The sequence below is a fragment of the Artemia sp. Qi Xiang Cuo genome, chromosome 8, assembly GCF_049724085.1.
Source record: "Artemia sp. Qi Xiang Cuo chromosome 8, ASM4972408v1, whole genome shotgun sequence".
NCBI classification, from domain to species: domain Eukaryota; kingdom Metazoa; phylum Arthropoda; class Branchiopoda; order Anostraca; family Artemiidae; genus Artemia; species Artemia sp. Qi Xiang Cuo.
This window is the reverse complement of record NC_142801.1, coordinates 33632303-33654349: the sequence shown is the minus strand read 5'-3', so window position 1 is coordinate 33654349 and position 22047 is coordinate 33632303. Positions and strand designations below refer to the sequence as shown.

Here is a 22047-nt window from a genome sequence, read left to right as displayed (position 1 = left end):
TACGCAATTTCAAAGTTCAATGTCTTTTTTTAGTGATAAATCAAAACCAGCATCTCTTGTTTCGTTGTTATGCAATTATTTTTTGTATATATTCAGGTTTCAAAATAGATTGTTCAACAGTTCTGAATAGTTTATTCAACTTAACAGTACAGACATTTTTTGTAAACATTTACATAGAAAATGGATAATTCTAAGCAATTTCTGGTGAGTAAAAATTTTCTCATTATTATAATAAAAAGAAATTGTCTTGTCATTAAGTTAAGGAAGAAATTCTTTCCTTACACTGTGTGGTTACCTCTTTTAAAAAGTTTTGACTACTTAAGACAGACACTAAAACTAAGGGTACTTATACACTTAGAAGCCTATTGTTCAGGAGCTGAAATCTCTAAATAGTTCTCTTATAGACTGAAATTTACGGTGCGATTTTTATCAAGATCAGTGTGCCTTTTTAGAGATGTTTTTTAAAAAAGTGCTTAGCTCTCGATCGGTAATTTGGGGTTAGAATAAAATGTTAATTCCTTTAATGTATTAATTGTTACAAAAAGCTTCCTTTTTGTCAAGATCAGTGGCTTTTTTTTTTAGGGGTGTTTTTTAAAATACTTAAATGTCCGTCTTCAATTAAAGTGTGATTTTTATAAATATAAGTTAACCTTTTTAGGGCTGTTTTTTAAAAATTTATTATGTCTCAATCGGTAATTTGGGGGTTAGAATAAAATGTTAATTCTTTTAATGTATTAATTGTTACAAAAGCTTCCCTTTTAGAGTTTCGGTTTGTTCCTTACTTATAGTTTGCTACCATGTACTGCTGAAAAATGTATTTTAGTGATATTTTTAGATAATAGTAGCCTACTTATGCTTTTAATCTTTAGAAGAAGAAGAACCAAAACAATTTAGAATATATTACGACTTTTTTCGTCTTCGATAAGCGCATGGATAAAAATTCTAATTGGCATTTTTTGTTTTTAATTCACAAAATGGTTGGTTTAAGTTTTCTTTTACAAGATACTCAGACAGGAAGGATGGGGTACATAGATAGGGAGTAGGGCTCGCCTAATGATGCTTTTAGTCTTTAGAAGAAGAACCAAAACAATTTAGAATCTATGCTGCTTACCTTAGTTTAAGAGCTGAAAATCATTCTAAAAAATCTAAATTTGTAACAATGAGTATTTATTTTGATAATAAAGGAAAATATAAATATTTATTTAATTGAAAAAAAAAATGTTTTACACTACTTTAAATGCCTAACATAAACTGAATTATTTTCCAATAACCCAAAAATGCATTTTTTTTCATGCTAAATTTTTGTCTTTTTTTAAAGGAAGAAGATATGTGCAATAACCCCCCTTCTGAAAAGAAAGCAAGATATAGCGAAGGTATATTAATGCAAGCCACAAGACCATCAATTATCAAATTCGCTGGAAGAACTACACATGACCTGGACCAGCCAATGGCCGCAAATCTTTTAATGGCACGTTGACCATTGTGTTAGCTCCATGCCAACTGGAAGGAAGATGAAAAGGGATTGGGCTGCTTCATATAATGACTCAGCTCTGCCTACTGAAGATTGTGAGCTTGACCTCCTTCAAGTATTGCCAAGGAGTTCAGATATAGAAGCCCAGTCAGAATTTGTAAGTATATACATAATTTTTTCTATCCCTATTTTCAAAAATAAGGTAAATTTTCTCAGGCGCATAGCTTTTTATTATTAAAAATTAAAATTTGTTTCTAAAAAATATTTAATTTTATTTAATTAACAAAATTATTTATATATAAAGGAAATCTTATAAAACTATCACGCATTTCTATAAAAAAAACACAAACAAAAAACCAAAAAAAAAAAAAAAAAACACCCTACCTTGTAACTTCTAACCAACACCCATTCTAATGCAATAATTCCAATATTCCTTTTAAAAATAAAAACAATCTATTCACTGTTTCTCAAACTGTCGTATATTTTGTACTAAACAGTCACGCATATCCGGTGCTATCAAATTATTCCCATCGCTATAGTCTGAATTTTAATCCGCTTAGTGAGGTTCTTGAAACAGGATATGTATTTGCGATAAGAAGGGTCTTTTTAATAATCTCCGATTATGTCTTTCACATGCGAAGAAGACATTATTTTGCATGAGCTCATTTTCAAGCAATTATTTTTGTTTGAAAAAAAGATGCATTTGAGAAAAGAATTTGAGACTGTTCTATTTGAACAGTGTTGTGAAGTCCGATATCCCCCAACTCGACAGGGCATCGATCCGCCTACCTCACAGGAAGCTCCCGGTTCCCAAGGGTCCTCCCAGGGGGGAGGGCGGGGGCATCTAAAAAGGACCATCCAACATTTTAATTGACAAAGTTTATTAACTATAAAAAAAAATGATTATTTTACATAAAAAATAAAAACCTTTTTTTTCTAAAGATTAAAAATATAGCACCAACAGCGACACCATTGAGTGATGAAGTGAAACACTTAGGTGTTTTCGAGAAAGAATTTGAGGCTGTTCTATTTGAACAGTGTTGTGAAGTCCGATACCCCCAACTCGAACGGGTATCGATCCTCCTACCTCGACGGACCCTCCCGGTACCCACGGGGCCCCCCCAGGCGGGGTTGGGGGGGGGGGGCTCTAAAAAGGCCCATCCAATATTTTAATTGACAAAGTTCATTAACTATAAAGAAAAAAAATGATTATTTTACATAAAAAATAAAAAAAACTTTTTTTTCTACAGATTAAAGATATAGCACCACCAGCGACACCATTGAGTGATGAAGCAAGTGTATTAACAGAACCAATTCTGTCACCACCAGCAGAGTTCAGGGATGAACCAACACTGGTTCTAGAGAATTTGGAGTGGCAAAGAGGAGTGGCATCGTTTTTTCCTTAACGATGTTTTTGGGGAAATGGCCAGCCTGGAGGACTTAACTTGCGATATTGACATGCTTGAGGACCCAGAGTGGGCAGATAGTTTCATGCGTGAATATTTAGGTGATGTTACTAGTAAATCTGAACCGGGTCCTCATAGCGAAATTCCATTAGAGGAAAATACAGACTGGCTCAGCCAATTGTTACCAAAAACCTTGAAGCATGTACTAGGGAACCTTATGCCACACCCCCCCAATCGGATTGAACAGACTGGGAATGGTATTAATGACAATTCCCTGTCACCCTCCTCCACCATTCCACTTAATAGTATAGATAGTAGTAGTAATACAACAGCAGCTCATTTTTCCGGGGACATTTTTAACAGCAACTTTACAATTAGTGAATTGAGTCCTGAACAAACAGGGACAGGACATGAAAATAGTGCTACGTCCCCGGAATTGTCTGATTTTTATCTGTTAGAATCTGCTCTAAGCCATTTGCAAACATACAGGGTAGATTTTAGCCTTCCCGAGGAAAACGCGAACATTATTTTAAATGACCCCGTGAAAGTTCTCCATAGCTATATCGACAGAATTCGAGCACTTATTGAGGTTCAGATCCAGAATTGGGGAGGTCGGGGGGGAATTAAAGCATCGGTGAATCAAAAAGTTTATTTACAAAAGGGGACATCCGGGGACGTTTTTTATTTTCATTTTTCGACAGGCAAACACAAATTATAACCATGTCTAAACGAATTTTAATAAAAAATTTTAAAATGGGTAAAAAAAAAAATTTAAAATTTTGATAAAATTAATTATAGGGTGAGTGGGTACACCATTTTAAACATTGAACGCATGGATCTGAATCTCAGTAGATTTAAAAAAAACTTTATTTTAAGGGGAGTAGGTAATATAAAAATTAAATACCAACCAGATTTGTCGGCTACCAAAGAAGTTCAGGGTTTGTATTTTGACGCTGGACTGCAATTCTTCAAATTTGCATTTTTAGCAACGGCCCATGGGACATTAAAAAATGAATCGACAATGAAAAATCTTGACAGACTTGCACGCAACGGTGGGAAAAATTTCCCTAAAGTAAATTTTGATTGTTTAGAGGTAATGTATCCGGTGTCCTTTAAAGAATTAAGAATTTTCGAAAAAGAAAATGAAAATCTGGGGGTGGGGGTGGTTGTTCTCCAGTACGACACAGAATTTGTAGATGGGGGTAAAAAACCGAATAAAAAAGGGGTTTTGTACTCAGTGAGGACACCGATGGTGGAAAATGTTAAAAATTGGGTATGGGTCATTTACGAACCTCCCAAAGATGTAAATTCTTATATTCATTTTTTCCTATCTCAAGGCAGAAAATTTGGAGAACGTTTCTATTGCCCCATGTGCCTTTCCCCATTCACATCTGAGCGAACATTCTCAGATCACATGGGGCATTGCAAAATTCATGGGAATCAAAGACTTGAATTGTCGGCAGAAGGCAAAGATATTTTACAACTTAAAAATTTTCAAAATTCCCTTCTGCAATCGCATAAAGTGTCTTTAGACTGTGAAACAAGACTGGTTGAGGTATCGAACCCATCAAGGCCAAATATAGTCAAGGAACACAAACTAGTTGCGTGTTCCTATGCGCACGCCCAGCGCGACGCCAACAATAAAATGCAATTGGAAGATTTTTTTTACTATGGACGAGGAGGGCAGTATGGAAAAGTTATTGGTTTCTTTAATAAAAACGGCAAACAAGGCAATTTCATGATTACGTCATACCAATTATCCAATGACATTGTCGGATAAAGAGCAACTGGCATTGGAAAAGAGGACAACTTTCTGGGTTTGTAGGGGGGCCCTCGCCCCAAAAGACTTAGTCCAGGACCACAATCACCTTATTGACCTCATTTCAACGAGAAAAAGTAGCTTTCGAGGGTGGGCTCACAATTCGTGTAATTTAAAAATTAAACAACAACTTTTTCTACCGGTTTTTATCTATAACTCTAACTATGATCTAAAGTATGTGCTACCAGCATTGGCACATCTTCAAAGAAATGGAACAGTAGATGATGATGCATGGGTGATAGACAGCTTTGCGTACAAAATCATACCTAAATCCGCAGAAAAGTTGCTTGTTTTGGAATTTATGTGGATATTTGTTGAAGCTGGCGTTGAGTACACGAATAAAATTCGCTTTTTGGATTCCTACTGTTTTTTCCTCAAATCATTGAGCGAATTAATTCAAGTGCAGAAAAATGATGACGGCTGCAATGCTTTCCGCCTTCTCAAGCAACAATTTCCAAATGATTTATATGATTTGTTAACGGTCAAGGATATCTATCCTTATGATCATTATTGTTCCAAGTCGAGATTCGCCGAGGAGACTGTTCCTTGCATTGAGTCGTTTTACGACAGTCTTCACGATGTTGGTTGCATCCCCAAGGAATACAGTTTTGCTAAAAAAGTTTGGGCAGAGGGAGGGTGTAAAAATGGGTTTGACTACTGCAAGCTGTATTTGTCGAGTGACGTGTTAACTTTGTTAGACATCATGTGTAAAAATACGGATAAAATCTATGAGGAGTTGAATCTTGATTTGGGTTATTATTTTTCTTCGCCTCATCTAGTGATGGACCTCATCCTGAAAATTAGTGGAGAAAAAATTGGGCTAATCACTGACATTGATCAGCATCTGTTCATCGAGAGGTCAATGAGGGGGGTTTTGTTTTTCACGGGGACCGTATCTTGGAAACCGATCCAGAGAACCGATCCGAGAGAAGACGGGGACAAAATCGAATGCAGTTTTCCTCGATATGAATTCTCTCTACCCCTCGGCCATGTCCCATTATGCACTACCTTGCGGTGACTATAAATGGCTCAATGATCCTCAAGCTCCCCATTTCCCCAAAATTAAAAGTGTTGAGGAGAATGGACCGGTTGGATGGTTTTTTTAAATTGACGGAGAGATACCAGTCGAACTTCACGATTCAGTAAAGGATTTTGTTTTTCCATTCATAAATATACTTGTGAATAAGGACTCTGAGCCCTCACAACAGACATTTAATCAAGATGGACGGATTGCATTGGACACCTTCAGAACAAAAATTTATTGCTGACCTTCTGCCGAAAAAAAAACATAGTTATTCATAAAATGTCGTCAAAATTGAAGTGCACAAACGATTTCAACGTCACAAAGGTTAACAGACCACTCGAGTCTAGTCAAAAACCCTATCTAAAAACGTTTGTTGACACTTTTGTCGGCAAACGTTCTGCAGCCCAGACAAAAGCCGAATAAGAAATCTATAAACTCATTTTAAATTTGGCTTTTGGTAAAATGTGTGAGAGTGTTCGCAATAGGAATCGTTGTGACGTTGTGACCAATCCAGAACAATGTGCTCGAATTATTGGCGATCCGAATTACACTTCCTGTGCAATCATTGGCCCGGACATGGTACTTTTGAATAGGAAAAAAAGACGCATTGTCTTGAATAAAAATATTGCTGCAGGCAGTGCTATCTTGGAGATCTCAAAAAAGCTCAAATTGGAATTGTACTACAATGTGGCTAGGGTACGGTGGCCGGAAAAGGAGCAAGTAGAGGTCTGCTACGGTGACACGGATTCTCTACTGCTCAAAGTAAAAACACCAAATCTAATTGATGATTTGGCGCACGGTGAAATTATCAGTTCACTGATGGACTACACCAATTGGAGTGGTGGTCTTTACCCTGAGATAGTAAAACGTCGGGTGCCCAATCATATTTTATTTTTTAAATATGAAACGGGTAGCGACTTGATTTCCCGTGGTATGTTTGTAGGTCCGAAGGTGTACTTTATACAGACATACGACGAGGAAATCAAGAAACGTTGCAAAGGAGTACCCACGCGCTATGTGGACAAGAATTTCCACATGAACATTTATGTTCTTTTATGTTCTTGGCGCCCCCCCCCCCCGTGCGGCCCGGGGGGGGGGACGCCGCCAGCGCGGGGGGCGCACCGTCACCAAAGATATCTTTTTTTTTGGACTTAGAGCAGATTTTTTTTTTCAAGTGCCATCTCTCTCTAATTTAATGTTTTTTTTCTCTATAAATAAAAAAATAAACAAAAGTGTTTTTTCTCTTTGTACCTATGTAAATGTTGTTGTATTTTTTTATTATAAATAAATTTTAAAAAGTTTATTTTCTCAAGTGCTCTCTCTCTCTAATTTAATGTTTTTTTCTCTATAAATAAACAAAAAAAAAAGTGTTTTTTCTCTCTCTGTGTGTGTACCTATGTACATGTTGTTGTATTTCTTATTATGAATAAATTTAAAAAAAGTGTATTTTTTTTTCAATGTATTTTTACTTTTTTATGTGCATATAATAAAAGAAAAAATATGATTCTTTATTCGTCTTTGTCTTCTTCTTGAAGAACAGAGTAGTAGTAGTAGTAGTAGTAGTAGTAGTAGTAGTAGTAGTAGTAGTAGTAGTAGTAGGGAAATTATTTAGTCATTAGACAATTATGGTCTACAGTTAGTTGTCCAGGTGATCTGTTGAAATGAACATGTATCAATTTAAAACACCATTCAGATCGTTTCTGTGTGGACCCTCAATGTCGGGCAAAACAACACTCTTAACTAAAATAATTAAAAATTGTGATAAAATGTTTGCGGAAAAGCCAAAAAAATCTACTATTGCTATAGTATTTGGCAGGAGTCATACAATAGAATAAAAGCAATTGCTGCCACCACGGGATCGGTGCAGATACAGTTCATACAGGGACTTGATGTTTTCAGCATTATTGAACCAAACTCTTGGCTGATCATTGACGATATGGCTGAATTTATTGAACAATGGTCCCAGCAAATGCTGCAATTGTTCACTGTTCACTCTCATCATGAATAGATTTCCGTTACTCTGGTTCTACACAATCTCTTTCATCAGAGCAAAGGTATGCGAACACTTGCATTGAACTGCACCTACTATATCATCTACAGAGTTGTTCGTGATTCTAGCTCGCTAATAACCCTCAATAAACGAATCTATCCAGGTACCCCTAAATTTCTGCTCTCAGCATACAATCAGGCAACTAATAAACCCCACGGCTATGTTCTGCTGGATCTTAATCAAAATACACCCGAGGATCTGCGTGAAGTCAGAGATATTTTCGACAATGAAATTACAGCATATCTCCCCGTGAACGCTAAAAAGACCTATTATTTGCTATCATGACACCGAAGAAACTACATGAAAATAGGCATTTGTTTTCAGTTCTATGCAGTTCAAAACCTCAGCTTAAGAAAGCAATACTCAAACACTGTATTGACAATGATTTCATTAATATAATATCTTAAATTTTTTTAAATTTTACCGTGGTTAATTTTAAAATAAAATATGTAGTTAAGAAAAAGTAAAATAAAAATGTGTCATTTTTACGTACTGGGGGCTATGAAAAGAAAGTAAATAATTTTAAAAGTAAATGTCTTCGTCAGGCAGGAGGTAGCTCTTTTAGACTTTTACTGCCAATAATTACAGGACTTGTAAACAGTTTTCTCTAGATGGCTAGACCCTATAAATTGACTCCAATAGAACTCGCTCTCTCACCCGTCGAACGCTTTGAGGACAATCTGAGTAAATTCATTGACAATCAAACTATTGAGGATGATAAAAAACTGATATTACTTCAAGATACACATCGTCGAGTGGACAAACTCTATCGATCGAAGCCCACTACTGCTGATCCCAAAAGAGAATCATCTTCTCAAGAATCTACTGCTGGAACAATTAAAGAAGGAGGACTTGGATTCGATTTTATTTAAATTTGTAAATATATGCCCCCACAAATTTCTTGAAAAAATAAAAGGATTTCTAACCCATCTCTTGGAAAGTGATCAAATTCACGTTTAGAGCAATGGGGAAAGGATTATAATTCAGGGCAAGAGTTATAATCTACTTGATTTAATGTATGACATGGTTACAAATCGTAAAGGAATATTATCATTTGACACTCGTCTATACAACTTTCTAAATACATTAAACTTCCCCAAAAATCTTATTGGCAATATACAAATTCTAAAAAAAATTAAATGAACGAGCACCATCATCATCGTCAACATTAAAAGAAGAACTTGAAGAAGAAGAAGAAGAAGAAGATTTTAAATAAATTTTGGAAAATACGAGCATACAACTGATGGATAGAAAGAAGCGAAGACGTATCAAGTTAACGTCACCACCAGCAGTAGCAAGTATACAAAAGGGTAGCGGACGTTACACAACGTGTTTACGTTCAAAATGGCTGAAGTTCTGAAAGGTGTTTATGAAAATATTGGCGAGGCGGGGAGTTTAAGTTCCCCCACAACTCTGTCCAAAGTCACGGGTGTTCGCACTAACAGTTTACAAGACTATCTACAAAATGAAGCAAGTTACACTCTGCATAGAAAACATACACTTCGTGCCAATCAATATCGAAAAACTAAAGCCTTTTACCCATTGCATATAATGCAAGCAGATCTCCTGACTCTAGATGAGCTTCAAAGACGTCACAATACACCGTACAAGTACATTCTACTTGCAATCAGTGTTTTTAGTCGCTATGGATATGCAATTCCATTGCGATCAAAGAGAGGTGTTGAAGTTGCACAGGCCATTGAAAGTATTCTCGAACAGGATTCATATAAAAAAATTCAAACGGATCGCAGTAGTGAATTTGTTAATCCTCATGTTGCAAATGTACTAGAGAAATATAGTACACTGCTCTATCATAGTCACAGTCCTATAAAGGCTGCATTGGCCGAACGATTGATAAGAACTATTCGACTTTTAATTTCAAGATATTGTACATTGAAAAATACGCCGGATTTTATTCATGATCTAGATAAAATCATGTTGATTTATAATCAACGACCTCATCAATCATTGTCAAACTCTACACCAACTGACGTTTATCATTATGATCATAATAAAATTGACACCTTTCTTAAACAATATTCCAATGAATAAAAAGTCAAGAAGAAGACAAATAAATTCAATGTTGGTGATATTGGTAGAATTAATAGAACAACTAATTTTTTTGAAAAGGTGAATTACTTGTGGTCCACTGAACTTTTTAAAGTGGCAAAAATCCTAGACACTAAACCCATAACTTATCGCCTGCGTGATACCAAAGATTGAAGAGATTCTCGGTGGCTTTTATGACTATGAATTGCAAAAAGTTAAAAATGCTAGTCAAATCTATAAAATTGAAAAAAATATTAAAGACACCTACTCGCAGGGGTAAGAAATAGTTACTTGTTCGATGGCTAGGATACAACTCTGATTTTGATTCTTTGATTGGTGTTGAAGATATTGACAATTTCCAATGATTTCTATGTAACTTTCATATCCAACGTTTCCGATCCTCTCTACAATGACTTGAATACGACAAGTGATTTTTGGACAACAATCTCCCCCGCCGTTAAATTTGACGGTGCATATGAAGTGGCTCTTGTCGACTGTATTCTCAAAAATACCTATGACATCCTGAGAAAGGATCGTAAATATGAAATAAAAATTAGACCCTATGATTGGCCTCCACCACCAGGTGATCAAGAACAAATTAAAAAAATCAATTGGATGGATTATCCATATATTGAATTACCCTACGAGGAGCTCACCTGCATGAATGATTTATGTCGTACTATCAATAAAAGAATTTCTGCTCGTAAAAAAGGAGCTTTTCATTTCAACTATTCAAAGGAGGAGGGCAAGATCTACATTAGTTCACCTATTGCCAATGAAAAGATTATTCTCAATGATAACTTAAAGGACGTTCTTGGCTTTAAGCTCAATATAATCAACGGTAGAAGTGCTGGAAACACTAATTTCATTTTTGCTGACTACCAACCTGCCTTCTCCACAGACACTTGTATATTTCTCTACGCTTCATTTGTGGAAACATCTCGGGTTGGTAATTCAAATGTTCCCCTCCTACGAGTTCTTGAACGAAAAACCAATCAAGAACATGTTCATCACTACAATATAAAGCATCTTCAGTATATTCCTGTCAGTACTTCCTATTGGGAACTCTGTTAGTTAACACTGAGAACCTAATTAGATTATTCTCTAGCAATTTCAAAAGGCTTAGCATCGACTAGATGCCATTTTCAACCCATTGTTAGCGACAGCACAATCATATAAACTAACCAAAGTAAGAAATCCGTTTGTCTGTCCCGATATCAATTGTTATGTTGGTGCTGTGAGTCCACGTCGAATAGGCAATGGACTAGACTACTACAAGGGGCGTACTACAATGTCGGGCTATGGTCTTGGTAGCTCGTTTGCTAGGCTATTTCGTTCTGCACTACCCCTTGCCAGAAAATATCTTGTGCCTGCTGCATCAAATTTTGCTGCCCCCACACTACAGGACTGGGGGTTGGGCAAGAATTTCAAGGAGAGTGTTAAGGAAAATATTAGAACTTCAGCAAGAGCCGCTGGTGAACACTTAAAATCTCGACAAAATGGGGAGGGATTGAAAAGGATGCGTTCGAGTCATTCACTCATCAGTCTCCACCCAGGCAGGAAGCAAAGGACATCAAAAAGGACTTTGAGAAATAAAACAACGAAGGTCAATAAGCAGAAGAAGAAGAAAAGGTAAAAGATTGTTAGATAAAAGAATACTTTCTTCTCTTAAGATGGCTTATCTCCCCCGCCGGGAGTCATGTCCATCAATAACCTCCTCATTGAATTGGTGAAATGCCCTCATTGTTAAGTTGAGTTTTAAGTATAGCTACTATGAACAATTCCACCCTCAACAACCCCTCTCGGAAAATATACACTTTCAAATATTTTCCAATGAAGACTATTTCACTTATTTGTTATCAACATTTATTGATGTAAATCTCGTGGCGAAAAAAAAGTCAGATTCTAAGACTCCGAATGCTAGTGACGGTCTATCCTGTATTAGATGTATTTTACAAAATCTATTCAAGAAAAGTAATGTGTTCAGTGATGGGGCATATGTGAGACCAAGCAACAATATTTCCAGCTATGCAAGCTACATACAGTTTAGGATGATGACGCCAAAGGCGTACAAGGAGATGAGAGGACAATCATTAGGCTATGAATATCTAACAGGTGTTGATAATGACGGTGATTTGACTACTGCAGTGAACCATGAGTATAATCTAGTTGGAAAATTAAATAATGAGATATTCAATATATCTCAATGGCTACCTCCAAATGTCAAGACTGACATAAAGTTAGAGCTAACCCCATCGAATTTTATTTTAAGAAAAACACTCCCCGCAGCACGCGATGCAAATGTCATTATCACATCGGCAATTCTCCACGTCCAAAAACAACAAGTAATGAGCTCTGTTGCATTGGCAGTGGAAAAGCTAAGAGCCAATGGCAACAACATTAAACTTCTGGTCTCTAATACAATCAGACCTCTACGTAACATGACTACTTACTCTCTGATCTATATTAATTTCTCATTTGTCAAAGGGGGTATACAATCACTATTGGCAGTGACCTTTGTAAATAACTGTGGCACTATTGGGTCCTGAAATGACTCCCCCCATTATTTTAATTTTTTTGGTCTATCAAAACTTGTATGTGAAGTAACAGGTATTCAACTGTCCACTCTATCATTTGCCAAAAAAACCTCTAGAACTAAGGAAGAATTGACCCTGTAATCCCTAGATCATGACTTTCAACTATTTGAAAATTGATTAAACAATTCGATCTTTTCAAAAAATCACAGGGTTATTGTTTTGGACTTGTCTGGCACGCAAGATATGACCATAGTACGAACAGGGAATGTACTTTTAGAGTGTACATTTGCTAATGCTCTGACTGAGAGTATCACGTTAATATCACTAAGTCAATTTGAAACCTCTTGGGAAATCACACTCGATGGTAGGGTTCTACTAGACATAGCACCATAAAAACAAATTACACACTCAACGTTTTTAGTATGGATTCATACATGTCCCGGCAAAACTCCTAGTACGTACCTTCAGACTTCACTGAAAAAATTCCAAGTGTTAACAAGACCTTTATCATTGTTAATAGCAGCCCGTCAACATTGAAGACCGGTCATTGGCTATGCATCTTTCAAACAGCAAAGAATATTGAATTTTTCTATCCTTTTGGCCTATTGTATAAATTCTGAGTTCCATATATCAGTAACTTTGTTAAAAGCAGAGGGAAAACCATTATTGAATATCAACGAAGAGCACAGGATTTAACGACTAAGACATGTGGATTTCATGCACTACTCTTTTTCATGTTCAGATGTCGTGGCTACACCTACAAGCAGTTTCTTAACATCTACGTTGACTTACCTCAATTGAACGATTTTCTAGTGGAGAATATACTTACAAGTGTATTTAATATTGATTTTAGTGCCCTGATAATAAAATGTTCTAAAGATGTATGTGAAATTGTTTATTAATAAAAGAAACTATATACATGATAAAATGACTTTTCTACTCTTTAGATTTCATCCACTACTACTAGGTGTTTGTCGACAACAACTAGAGCAGGTAGATTATCTGAATTCACAGTGTACTGATCCTGATATACTGCAATGTCAGGGTCACATTTTCTACAACAGAGTGTAACTTCACTCTTTTCATATCTCTTTGTATAGTCAATAATACTATTCACATTCATTCTATAGAATTCACATGTTTCAATTTGCCTATTTGAAGCAATTTCACACACAGTGTCCTCAAGTGTCGAATCACATTCCGTCACAGCCAAATAAAAATCAGTTGGCTTATAATCATAACACCCAGTGTCTTCACAACGATGACGTAGAAACCATATTCTTTTGTTGTTCCAACAGTTGAATCTTTGACCCGGTTCCTCCTCCCAGAATAATCTAAAACCACGACGATACCAATCTCGTACCTGTAAACTAAAATCACGGTTAGGATTCTTTCCAATCATACCGGGATATGTACTCTCCCACTGATTACATTTATCATAATGACAATTGGAGCATAGGTGACCTCTAGGATGAGAGTCACAAACCTCTTCAAGACAGGAATTACAACCTTTAATTTGTACAGTATATCCTCTATGCAATTTACACGGGTTGCTTAATCTACACTTTTCATCATACTCCTCAATCATTGTGCAATTCTCACATGATGACCAGCTGCCTTGTGTGTACATACATAACGGACACGTATGGAACATTTTGTCATGTGTTGAAACTCTCACTACCACAATGAAACTGAGCTATCAACAACAAAAACTGTCTGAGAGAGAGAGAGAGGAGTAAATCATCCTTGAGCACCATCTTTCTTATGAAAAAAAGCCCTAAATTTCTAAACTAATGTTTAAAAGCATATCCACAATATCATTTTGCCGTGTCGTGATCAATATATCAATAAATTGTGTAAATGCATTTGGACCACGATGTAGAAGCTTCATACAATAGTCTAATGATGGGGACTCAGTTTTCATTATATCTACAAGCATTCCCCGAGAAAATATCTTCCTTTGAATATACAACTCTGGAAAATCATCATCTAGAATCAAACGCTCTTTCATAAGAACTAGATTCTTCTTGATTCGATCTGTCTCGAATCTATCAATTTTTTTGAGTCCTAACTCTCTCACGATCAACTTCAGACTAAACAGAATTTCTTTTTTCTACTCTAGAAAATATACGCTAGTCTACTATAGAAAAAGAAAAAATACCATTGATTTAGAAACAGTTTTATTGAACATAATTACAATAATAATAATCACTGAAGCATTTTGTTCTCATCAATATATTTCGATAGGACATCTAACGCTGACCGAAGTTTATTTATATAGGGAATATTTACTTTTCCAGCAAAACACAGCTGCTCCTCCTGCATAAATTTGCTTAATGATATCACGTATCTATCATACATAAAGTCCCATTCAAGACATAGTCTACAGCCAGCAGTTATTTCCACAGCTACATTAGGTACTCGTATATCATTGCTGCTGCTGCTGTCGGTTCCATCATTAATCTCCAATAGTGTAAATGCACCACTCATTTTTTTTTCTCCACTAATATCCTTGCAAATTAAAAACTATTCTCTTTGAATTCAATTCTCTTACTAATATGAATTGTAAAGAAAACAATTCCTTATATTCAAATCCTAATCACCAATCGAGTTGTACTCGTTCCTCTTGGCAAAGGTGTAATGACCTGTAGAATAGGACTACCAGAAAAACCGGAAGGAACGTAAAGGCCCAGAATTCAAAAGAAGGACTATACTTGTTTAGACATTTTCTGAAGCTAATTTGACCATGAATATATTTTTTAATAGATCTGAAAGATATTAACTTTTAAATCTCTAATTTATAATTTCATAATAATTTTATAACATAACGTTTCTAATTTTCTTCTTGGACTTTCTCAAATTGTATATTCAATGAAATTGTAAAAAGAGTAAAAAACCAACTCTTGATAGTGTCGTTGTAAAGTAATATAATATAAATATAATATAAGTATAATATAATATAAATATAAATAAATATAATATAAATATAATTAATATAAATAATAGATATTATCTTTATACATTGGTACAAACTGTCGCTCGGAGAATATGATCCAAATTATTCTCAACCGTTGCAAATCTGAAAGCAAAAAGATGGCAAAATCATTGAATTTTTTTAGTGTTTCATCCTTAATTTTTTGGGGAATCTATTAATTAGGATTTAACGGTAATGTAATTACTCAAAACCAATTACTTGTTCGCTAAAATCCTTGCAGTTTCGAACTGCAAGGACCATAAACTACTCTTATTTTAATTGAATACAGTTAAAAGTGAGAAGGCAAGCTTATTGAAAATGTTATGGCCGAGCCACGCTATAAAATAGTCACCCTTGTTGAAAAAAGAATCAGAATTAAACACGATTCCAGCGTTAATACTGTATTTTATTAGCAATTTTTTGAGTCGAGCTGTGTTCAACTTGCGTAAACGTTTATGATTGACCAATCAGAGTGAAGATTTAAGGCATTTTTTTTAAAATTAGGGATGATGCTTAGAATAGCAGTTTTCCTATCTGTGTGATGAATTTGGAAAAAGATACAAGGACTCAGTATTAGTAGACAATAATTGGAAACAAATTAGTGCAAATATAGTCTTTTAAAACCAATTTTTGGCTATCGTACTGCAAGTACGACGTCGAAATCAAGGAGAAGCGCATATATATATATATATATATATATATATATATATATATATATATATATATATATATATATATATATATATATATATATATATATATATATATATATATATATGTATATATATATATATATATATATATATATATATATATATATATATATATATATATATATATATATATATATATATATATATATATATATATATATATATATATATATATATATATATATATATATATATATATAATCAAGAGTATGTATGTGTGTCTTGTATGCATTACTACACTCATCATCGGATCACCAAGAAACTTTAGGAAGTAGTTGAGTACCATTTTGTGAAGGTTTTACGTGTAAAATCTCTCAACCCGAGGCCCTCTTAATATTTCGAATACTTTTGGCACTGACGGAAATTCAAGACCCGTGAACAGAAATACTTGACAATTGCTTCCGTTCATATTATTCACATTTTATGGATATTGATTATCGAATAACCCCGGACGGGTAAATTAATAATCCTAACCTAATTAAAAAAAAAGTTTAAAAAATTGATCATTCTTTTACATATGGGGAAAAATTTCCAAGGGTAATGGTAGGAGGGAATTACCCGCGAGGAAGCTTCCTGTGGGGGGCTATCGGTGGGGGGAATTATCATGGGAATTATTCTGAACAGCAGCATTCTTAAGATACATTTTATTTTTCAGAACATGAAGAAAAACAGAAAAAATTTCGAGCCCTTCGGAACCGTCAGGACCTATTCCAAGAAGAGGGAATTTTGAACTTGATTTTGGATGCTATCGATAAAATCAATATAATAACAACCCAAGGGTATTTAGCCATCTTGGCTGGTGAAGAAGCAGGACAAAATTGGGATATAATTTCTGGATATCTATATCAACTTCTGGGTGAGATTTTTTCCCTATTACATTTAACACAATGTCCTCCTTAGGAATCCACAAGAATAGGTAGCTATACTAAGATTGACATGAGAACACACTACACCAACGAAAGCAGCCCTTGAGATGTAGTAAAGATATTAAAAACGATTTATACATATATTTTATTTTAATATCAATTTCTATAAAGCATTACTATTTAAAGTAATTGTTCCTTTGATCAGCTAATGTTCATAGCAAAGAAAAAATGAGAACGAATATGAACTCAAATTATGAGCTCAGAAACAAATAGCTTGTAAATCAATCAAACAGTTCGTGGTATTGAACTGTAAGTAAGGAGAGACCCGGCTCAATAGTAAGCGAAACTAAAAAAAAAAAAATTAATGCCCATAGATATATCAAAACAATCGGCTTATTAGGCTGATTCCGAATGTATAATGTTTTGTGTTGTTTTGTACATTAAGTTTAGTGTTGTTCATGAAACGCTACGAGCCTGAAAAAATTTGTCTGATTTTCAAAAAAGGGAGAGAACACCCTCTAAAAGTAACAGAATCTTAATGAAAATCACACCATCAGATTCAGCGTATCAGAGAACTCTATTGTAGAGGTTTCAAGCTCTTATCTGCAAAAATATGGAATTGTGTATTTTTTGCCAAAAGAAAGATCACGGTTGCGTGTTTACTTTTTTTTTCATGGGGGTTTGTATCGAACCAGTGGTCCCAGAACATCGGGAGAAGGCTCATAAGAGCAACAATTAAAAGTTTTAGTGCCCTTTTTAAGTGACCAAAAAGCTTGGAGCGTAATTAGGCCCCCTCCCACGTCCCTTTTTTCCCAAAATCATCTGATAAAAATTTTGAGATAGCTATTTTGTTTAGCATAGCTGAAAAGTTCAATAGCTATACCTTTGGAGATAGCACGACCCCCCCCCCAGCCCCTGGGAAAAGGTCTTTAAGTTATACGATCTGCCCATTGTTTACGTATAGTATTTTTTACTTCGAAGTATGCATACATTTTTTCGGTTGGGGACAAATTTTCTGCTGGGGAGATTTCCCAAAGAGAAAATTTTCCGCTGGGACGGAAATTTCCAGGGGGGTTGACTTTTTAGGAAAAATTTTTAATTGGGGGAATTTGCCAGAATTACTATACGAAGTTCTTTTTAGCCTACATTTCTTGCTTTCTCTTTGCCGACTCAATTCTACACGTGGAGATGTTAAGGGTAATTTCCCGGGGTAATTTTCACCAAGATTAAATTGTCTAGAGGATAATACCGTGGGGAGGGGATTTCTCCATGAAGGTGGAGCCTCATTTTCTGGCATTACTTAGAAAACTATCAGAAATTAAATAGAAAAACACGTTTTTTCAACTGAAAGCAGGGAGCAAAATTAAAACTTAAAACGAACGGAAATTATTTTGAAAGGGGTTGCCCCCTCCTCACACCTGACTCTTTATGCTAAAGTTTGAATTTTGTCCCAATTCTGTAATAACGACTCCTGAAACGCAAGGGTTGTTTAATTAGAGCAATAAGAAGCTTTTTTAAAAGAACTAAAAAAAACTTTAGCGTGAAGAGCGAGATGTTGAGGAGAAGGCAACTCCTCTCATATGCATAATAATTTCTGTTCGTCTTAGTTTTAATATTGCCCCTTACTTTCAATTGAAAAAAATGTATTTTTCTATTTAATTAGCAAGACGGGAAGACACCGAGGGTTGGCCAAGGAGCATAGGGACTAGCACTTTCCCCGCCCCCTTACAACCAATTTTTTACTAAAATTCAAATTTCTTCAATATTGCAAATGAAATTGCTGTTTTACTAATCGTTAAAATATAATTGTATTTTGTAAACTTGTATTTGTATAACTATTGTGACCTTCATTCTGCACTAAAAACATGCATAAAATTAAAAAATCATGGGCAGCGCGCTAGTGCTGCCTAAGTAAAGACCGATGTGGGCACAATGTGTGTTTTTTTTTTCTCTCCATACCCGGGCACTTCCTATCGAAGGAGTTGTTGTAGAAATTTCGAAAAGGGCTCATTCGATTCGAAATTACAGTGGCAATTGCCAGTTTTAATAGTCGAAAGTGTTTGGAGGGCAAACTGCCCCCCCCCCACGCCAATCCTTCCCCCCAACACATCCGATCCAAACTTTAAAATGGTCATTTTGTTCAACGGAGTTGATTTCCAGATAGAAAATATATTTTGAGGAGGAAACTCCCCCACAACCCTCGGGGCAAGGGTTTTAAGTTATGCCCTGAGGGCATATAAGAACGATGTTGGCACAATGTAGTATTTATAATTTTTTTTTTTCCTTTAGAGCAGGGCACTTCATATGGAAGGAGTCGTCATAGAAACTTCAAAAGGGACTCATTCAATTGTAAATTGAGAGTTCTAGTGCCCTTTTTAATAGTCGAAAGTGATTGGAGGGCACCTAGCGCCCCCCCCCCCAAACACAGCCAATCAAAATTTTGAGATAGTCATTTTGTTCAGCGTAGTTGTTTTCAAGATAGAAAATATGTTTTTGAGGAGGACAATCCCCCACGACCCTCAGGGCAAGGGTTTTAAGTTATGCCCTGGGGAAATATAAGGTTTTTATAGAAGGCGTTGTCGTAGAAACTTCAAAACAGGCTCATTCGATTGGAAATTCGAAGGGCTAGTACCCATTTTAATAGTCGAAAGTTGTAGGAGGGCAACTAGCCCCCCCCCACACGTCCATCATTCCCCCAAATACATCCAATCAAAATTTTGAGATAGCCATTTTGTTCAGCGCAGTTGATTTCCACATTAAAAATATGTTTTTGAGGAGGACACTCCCCCACAACCCTCAGGGCAAGGGTTTTAAGTTATGCCCTGGGGGCATATAAGGTTTTTATAAAAGGTGTTGTCGTAGAAACTTCAAAAAAGGCTCATTCGATTGGAAATTCAAAAGTCTAGCGCCCTTTTTAATAGTCAAAAGTGATTGGAGGGCAACTATCCCCCCACGCCCCTCATTTCCCCAAAAACATCCAATAAAAATTTTGAGATAACCATTTTGTTTAGCGTAGTTGATTTCCACATAGAAAATATATTTTTGAGGAGGACACTCCCCCACAATCCCCAGGGCAAGGGTTTTAAGTTATGCCCTGGGGGCATACAAGGTTTTTCTAGAAGGCGTTGTCGTAAAAACTTCAAAAGGGGCTCATTCGATTGCAAATTCAAAAGGAGAGTGCCCTTTTTAATAGTCGAAAGGGATTGGAGGGCAACTAGCAACCTCCTCCCACGCCCATCATTCCCCCAAACACATCCAATCAAAATTTTTAGATAGCCATTTTATTCAACGTAGTTGAGTGTTTTGGAAATTAGGTCTTTAAGGATGACAACCCCTCCCCCACAGCCCTCAGGGCAAAGGTTGTAAGTTTTGCCCTGGGGGCATATAAAATTTTATTGAAAGCGTTGTCGTAGAAGTTTCAAAAGGGCTCATTCAATTGGAAATTGAAAGGGCTCTTGCCTTTTTTAATAGCTGAAAGTGATTTAATAGCGACTAACGCCCCTCTGTAAATTTTCCAAAACACATCCAATCAAAATTTTGAGATATCCATTTTGTTCAACGTAGTTGAATGTTCTGGAAATTAGGTCTTTTAGGAAGATAACCCCCTCAGAACCATCAGTGCAAGGGTTGTAAGTTATGCCCAGGGGGCATATAAGGTTTATTTTGAAAGTTGTTGTTTAAATCATAGGCCGCGTGATCGCGCTGCCTAAGTAAATACGGGGACACTCGAGAACGAGACAAGAAACGGGGACTAAGTAAAGAGGAGGATGCTCCCCCACAACCCTCGGGGCAAGGTTTTTAATTTATACCCTGGGGGGATATAAGAACGATGTTGGCACAATGTATTATTTATTAATTTTTTCCTTTAGAGCAGGGCACTTCGTATCGAAGAAGTTGTCGTAGAAACTTCGAAAAGCGCTGATTCAATTGGAAATTGGAGTGGCTTTTGCCTTTTTTAATATTCGAAATTGATTCGCAAGCCACTAACACCCCTTCCACGCCCACCATTTCCCGAAACACATCCAATCAAAATTTTGAGATCGCCATTTTGTTCGGCGTGATTGATTTCCAGATAGAAATTATGTTCTTGAGGACAGTCCCCCACAGCCCTTAGGGAAAGGGTTGTAAGTTATGCCCTGGGGCATATAAGGTTTTTTTTATAGAAGGTGTTGTTGTAGAAACTTTAAAAAAGGCTGATTCGATTGGAAATTCAAAGGGCTAGTGCCTTTTTTAATACTTTGAAATTATTCAACTTTTTTTTCTTTTTTTTATTTCTTAGTCGAAAGTGATTAGAGGGCAACTAACCCGTCTCTCACGCCCACCTTTTCCCTAAACATATCTAATCAAAACTTTGAGATAACTATTTTATTCAACGTAGTTTTAAGTTCTGGAAATTAGGTCTTTGAGGATGACACCCCCCCCCCACAGTTCTCAGGGCAAGGGGTGTAAATTATGCCCTGGGGGCGTTTAAGGTTTTTATTCAAAGCGTAGAAACTTCAAAAGGGCTCATTCAATGGAAAATTGAAAGGGCTAGTGTCTTTTTTCATATTTGAAAAAGATTGGAGAGCGACTAACGCCCCTCTCACGCCCACCAATTTCCCAAACAAATCCAAAAAGATAATTTAGCAATAATCCATCGTCATTCATTTCATTTCGTGATTCATAGAGTGGGCGATAGCAAGCAATACGGTCTTAACCGGTTGAGCAATGAATCATGACTCTACACATCCAATAAAAATTTTGAGATAGCCATTTTGTTCCACACAGTTCAAAGTTCAGGAAATTATACCTTTGAGCAGGACACTCCCCCCACAGTCTTTAGGGCAAGGGTTATAATTTATGCCCTGGGGGTATATAAGGTTTTTATTGAAATCTTTGTCGTAGAAACTTTAAAAAGGGCTCATTCGATTTGTAATTCAAAGGTCTAGTACCCTTTAAATGGACGAAAGTGATTGGTGATATTTTTTGTTGTTGTTGTTATTTAGACCAGGGCACTTTGTATCGAAGGAGTTGTCGTGGGAACTTCGAAAAGGGCTCATTCAATTGAAAATAGAAAGGGCTGATGCCCTTTTTAATAGTTGAAAGTGATTGGAGGGCAACTAATCCCCCTTCCACTCCCACCCTCCCATGCCCACCCT

The 22047-nt window shown here is 36.0% G+C and overlaps 1 protein-coding gene across 1 annotated transcript in view; it reads left to right on the top strand.

The window, feature by feature from the left end:
- The window catches only part of RyR (Ryanodine receptor), a 602377-nt gene that overhangs the window by 129014 nt on the left and 451316 nt on the right, over window positions 1–22047 (top strand). Inside the window, 1 exon segment of the mRNA XM_089093383.1 lies at window positions 16699–16899. Within this exon segment, the coding sequence (XP_088949509.1) occupies window positions 16699–16899 (201 nt within the window).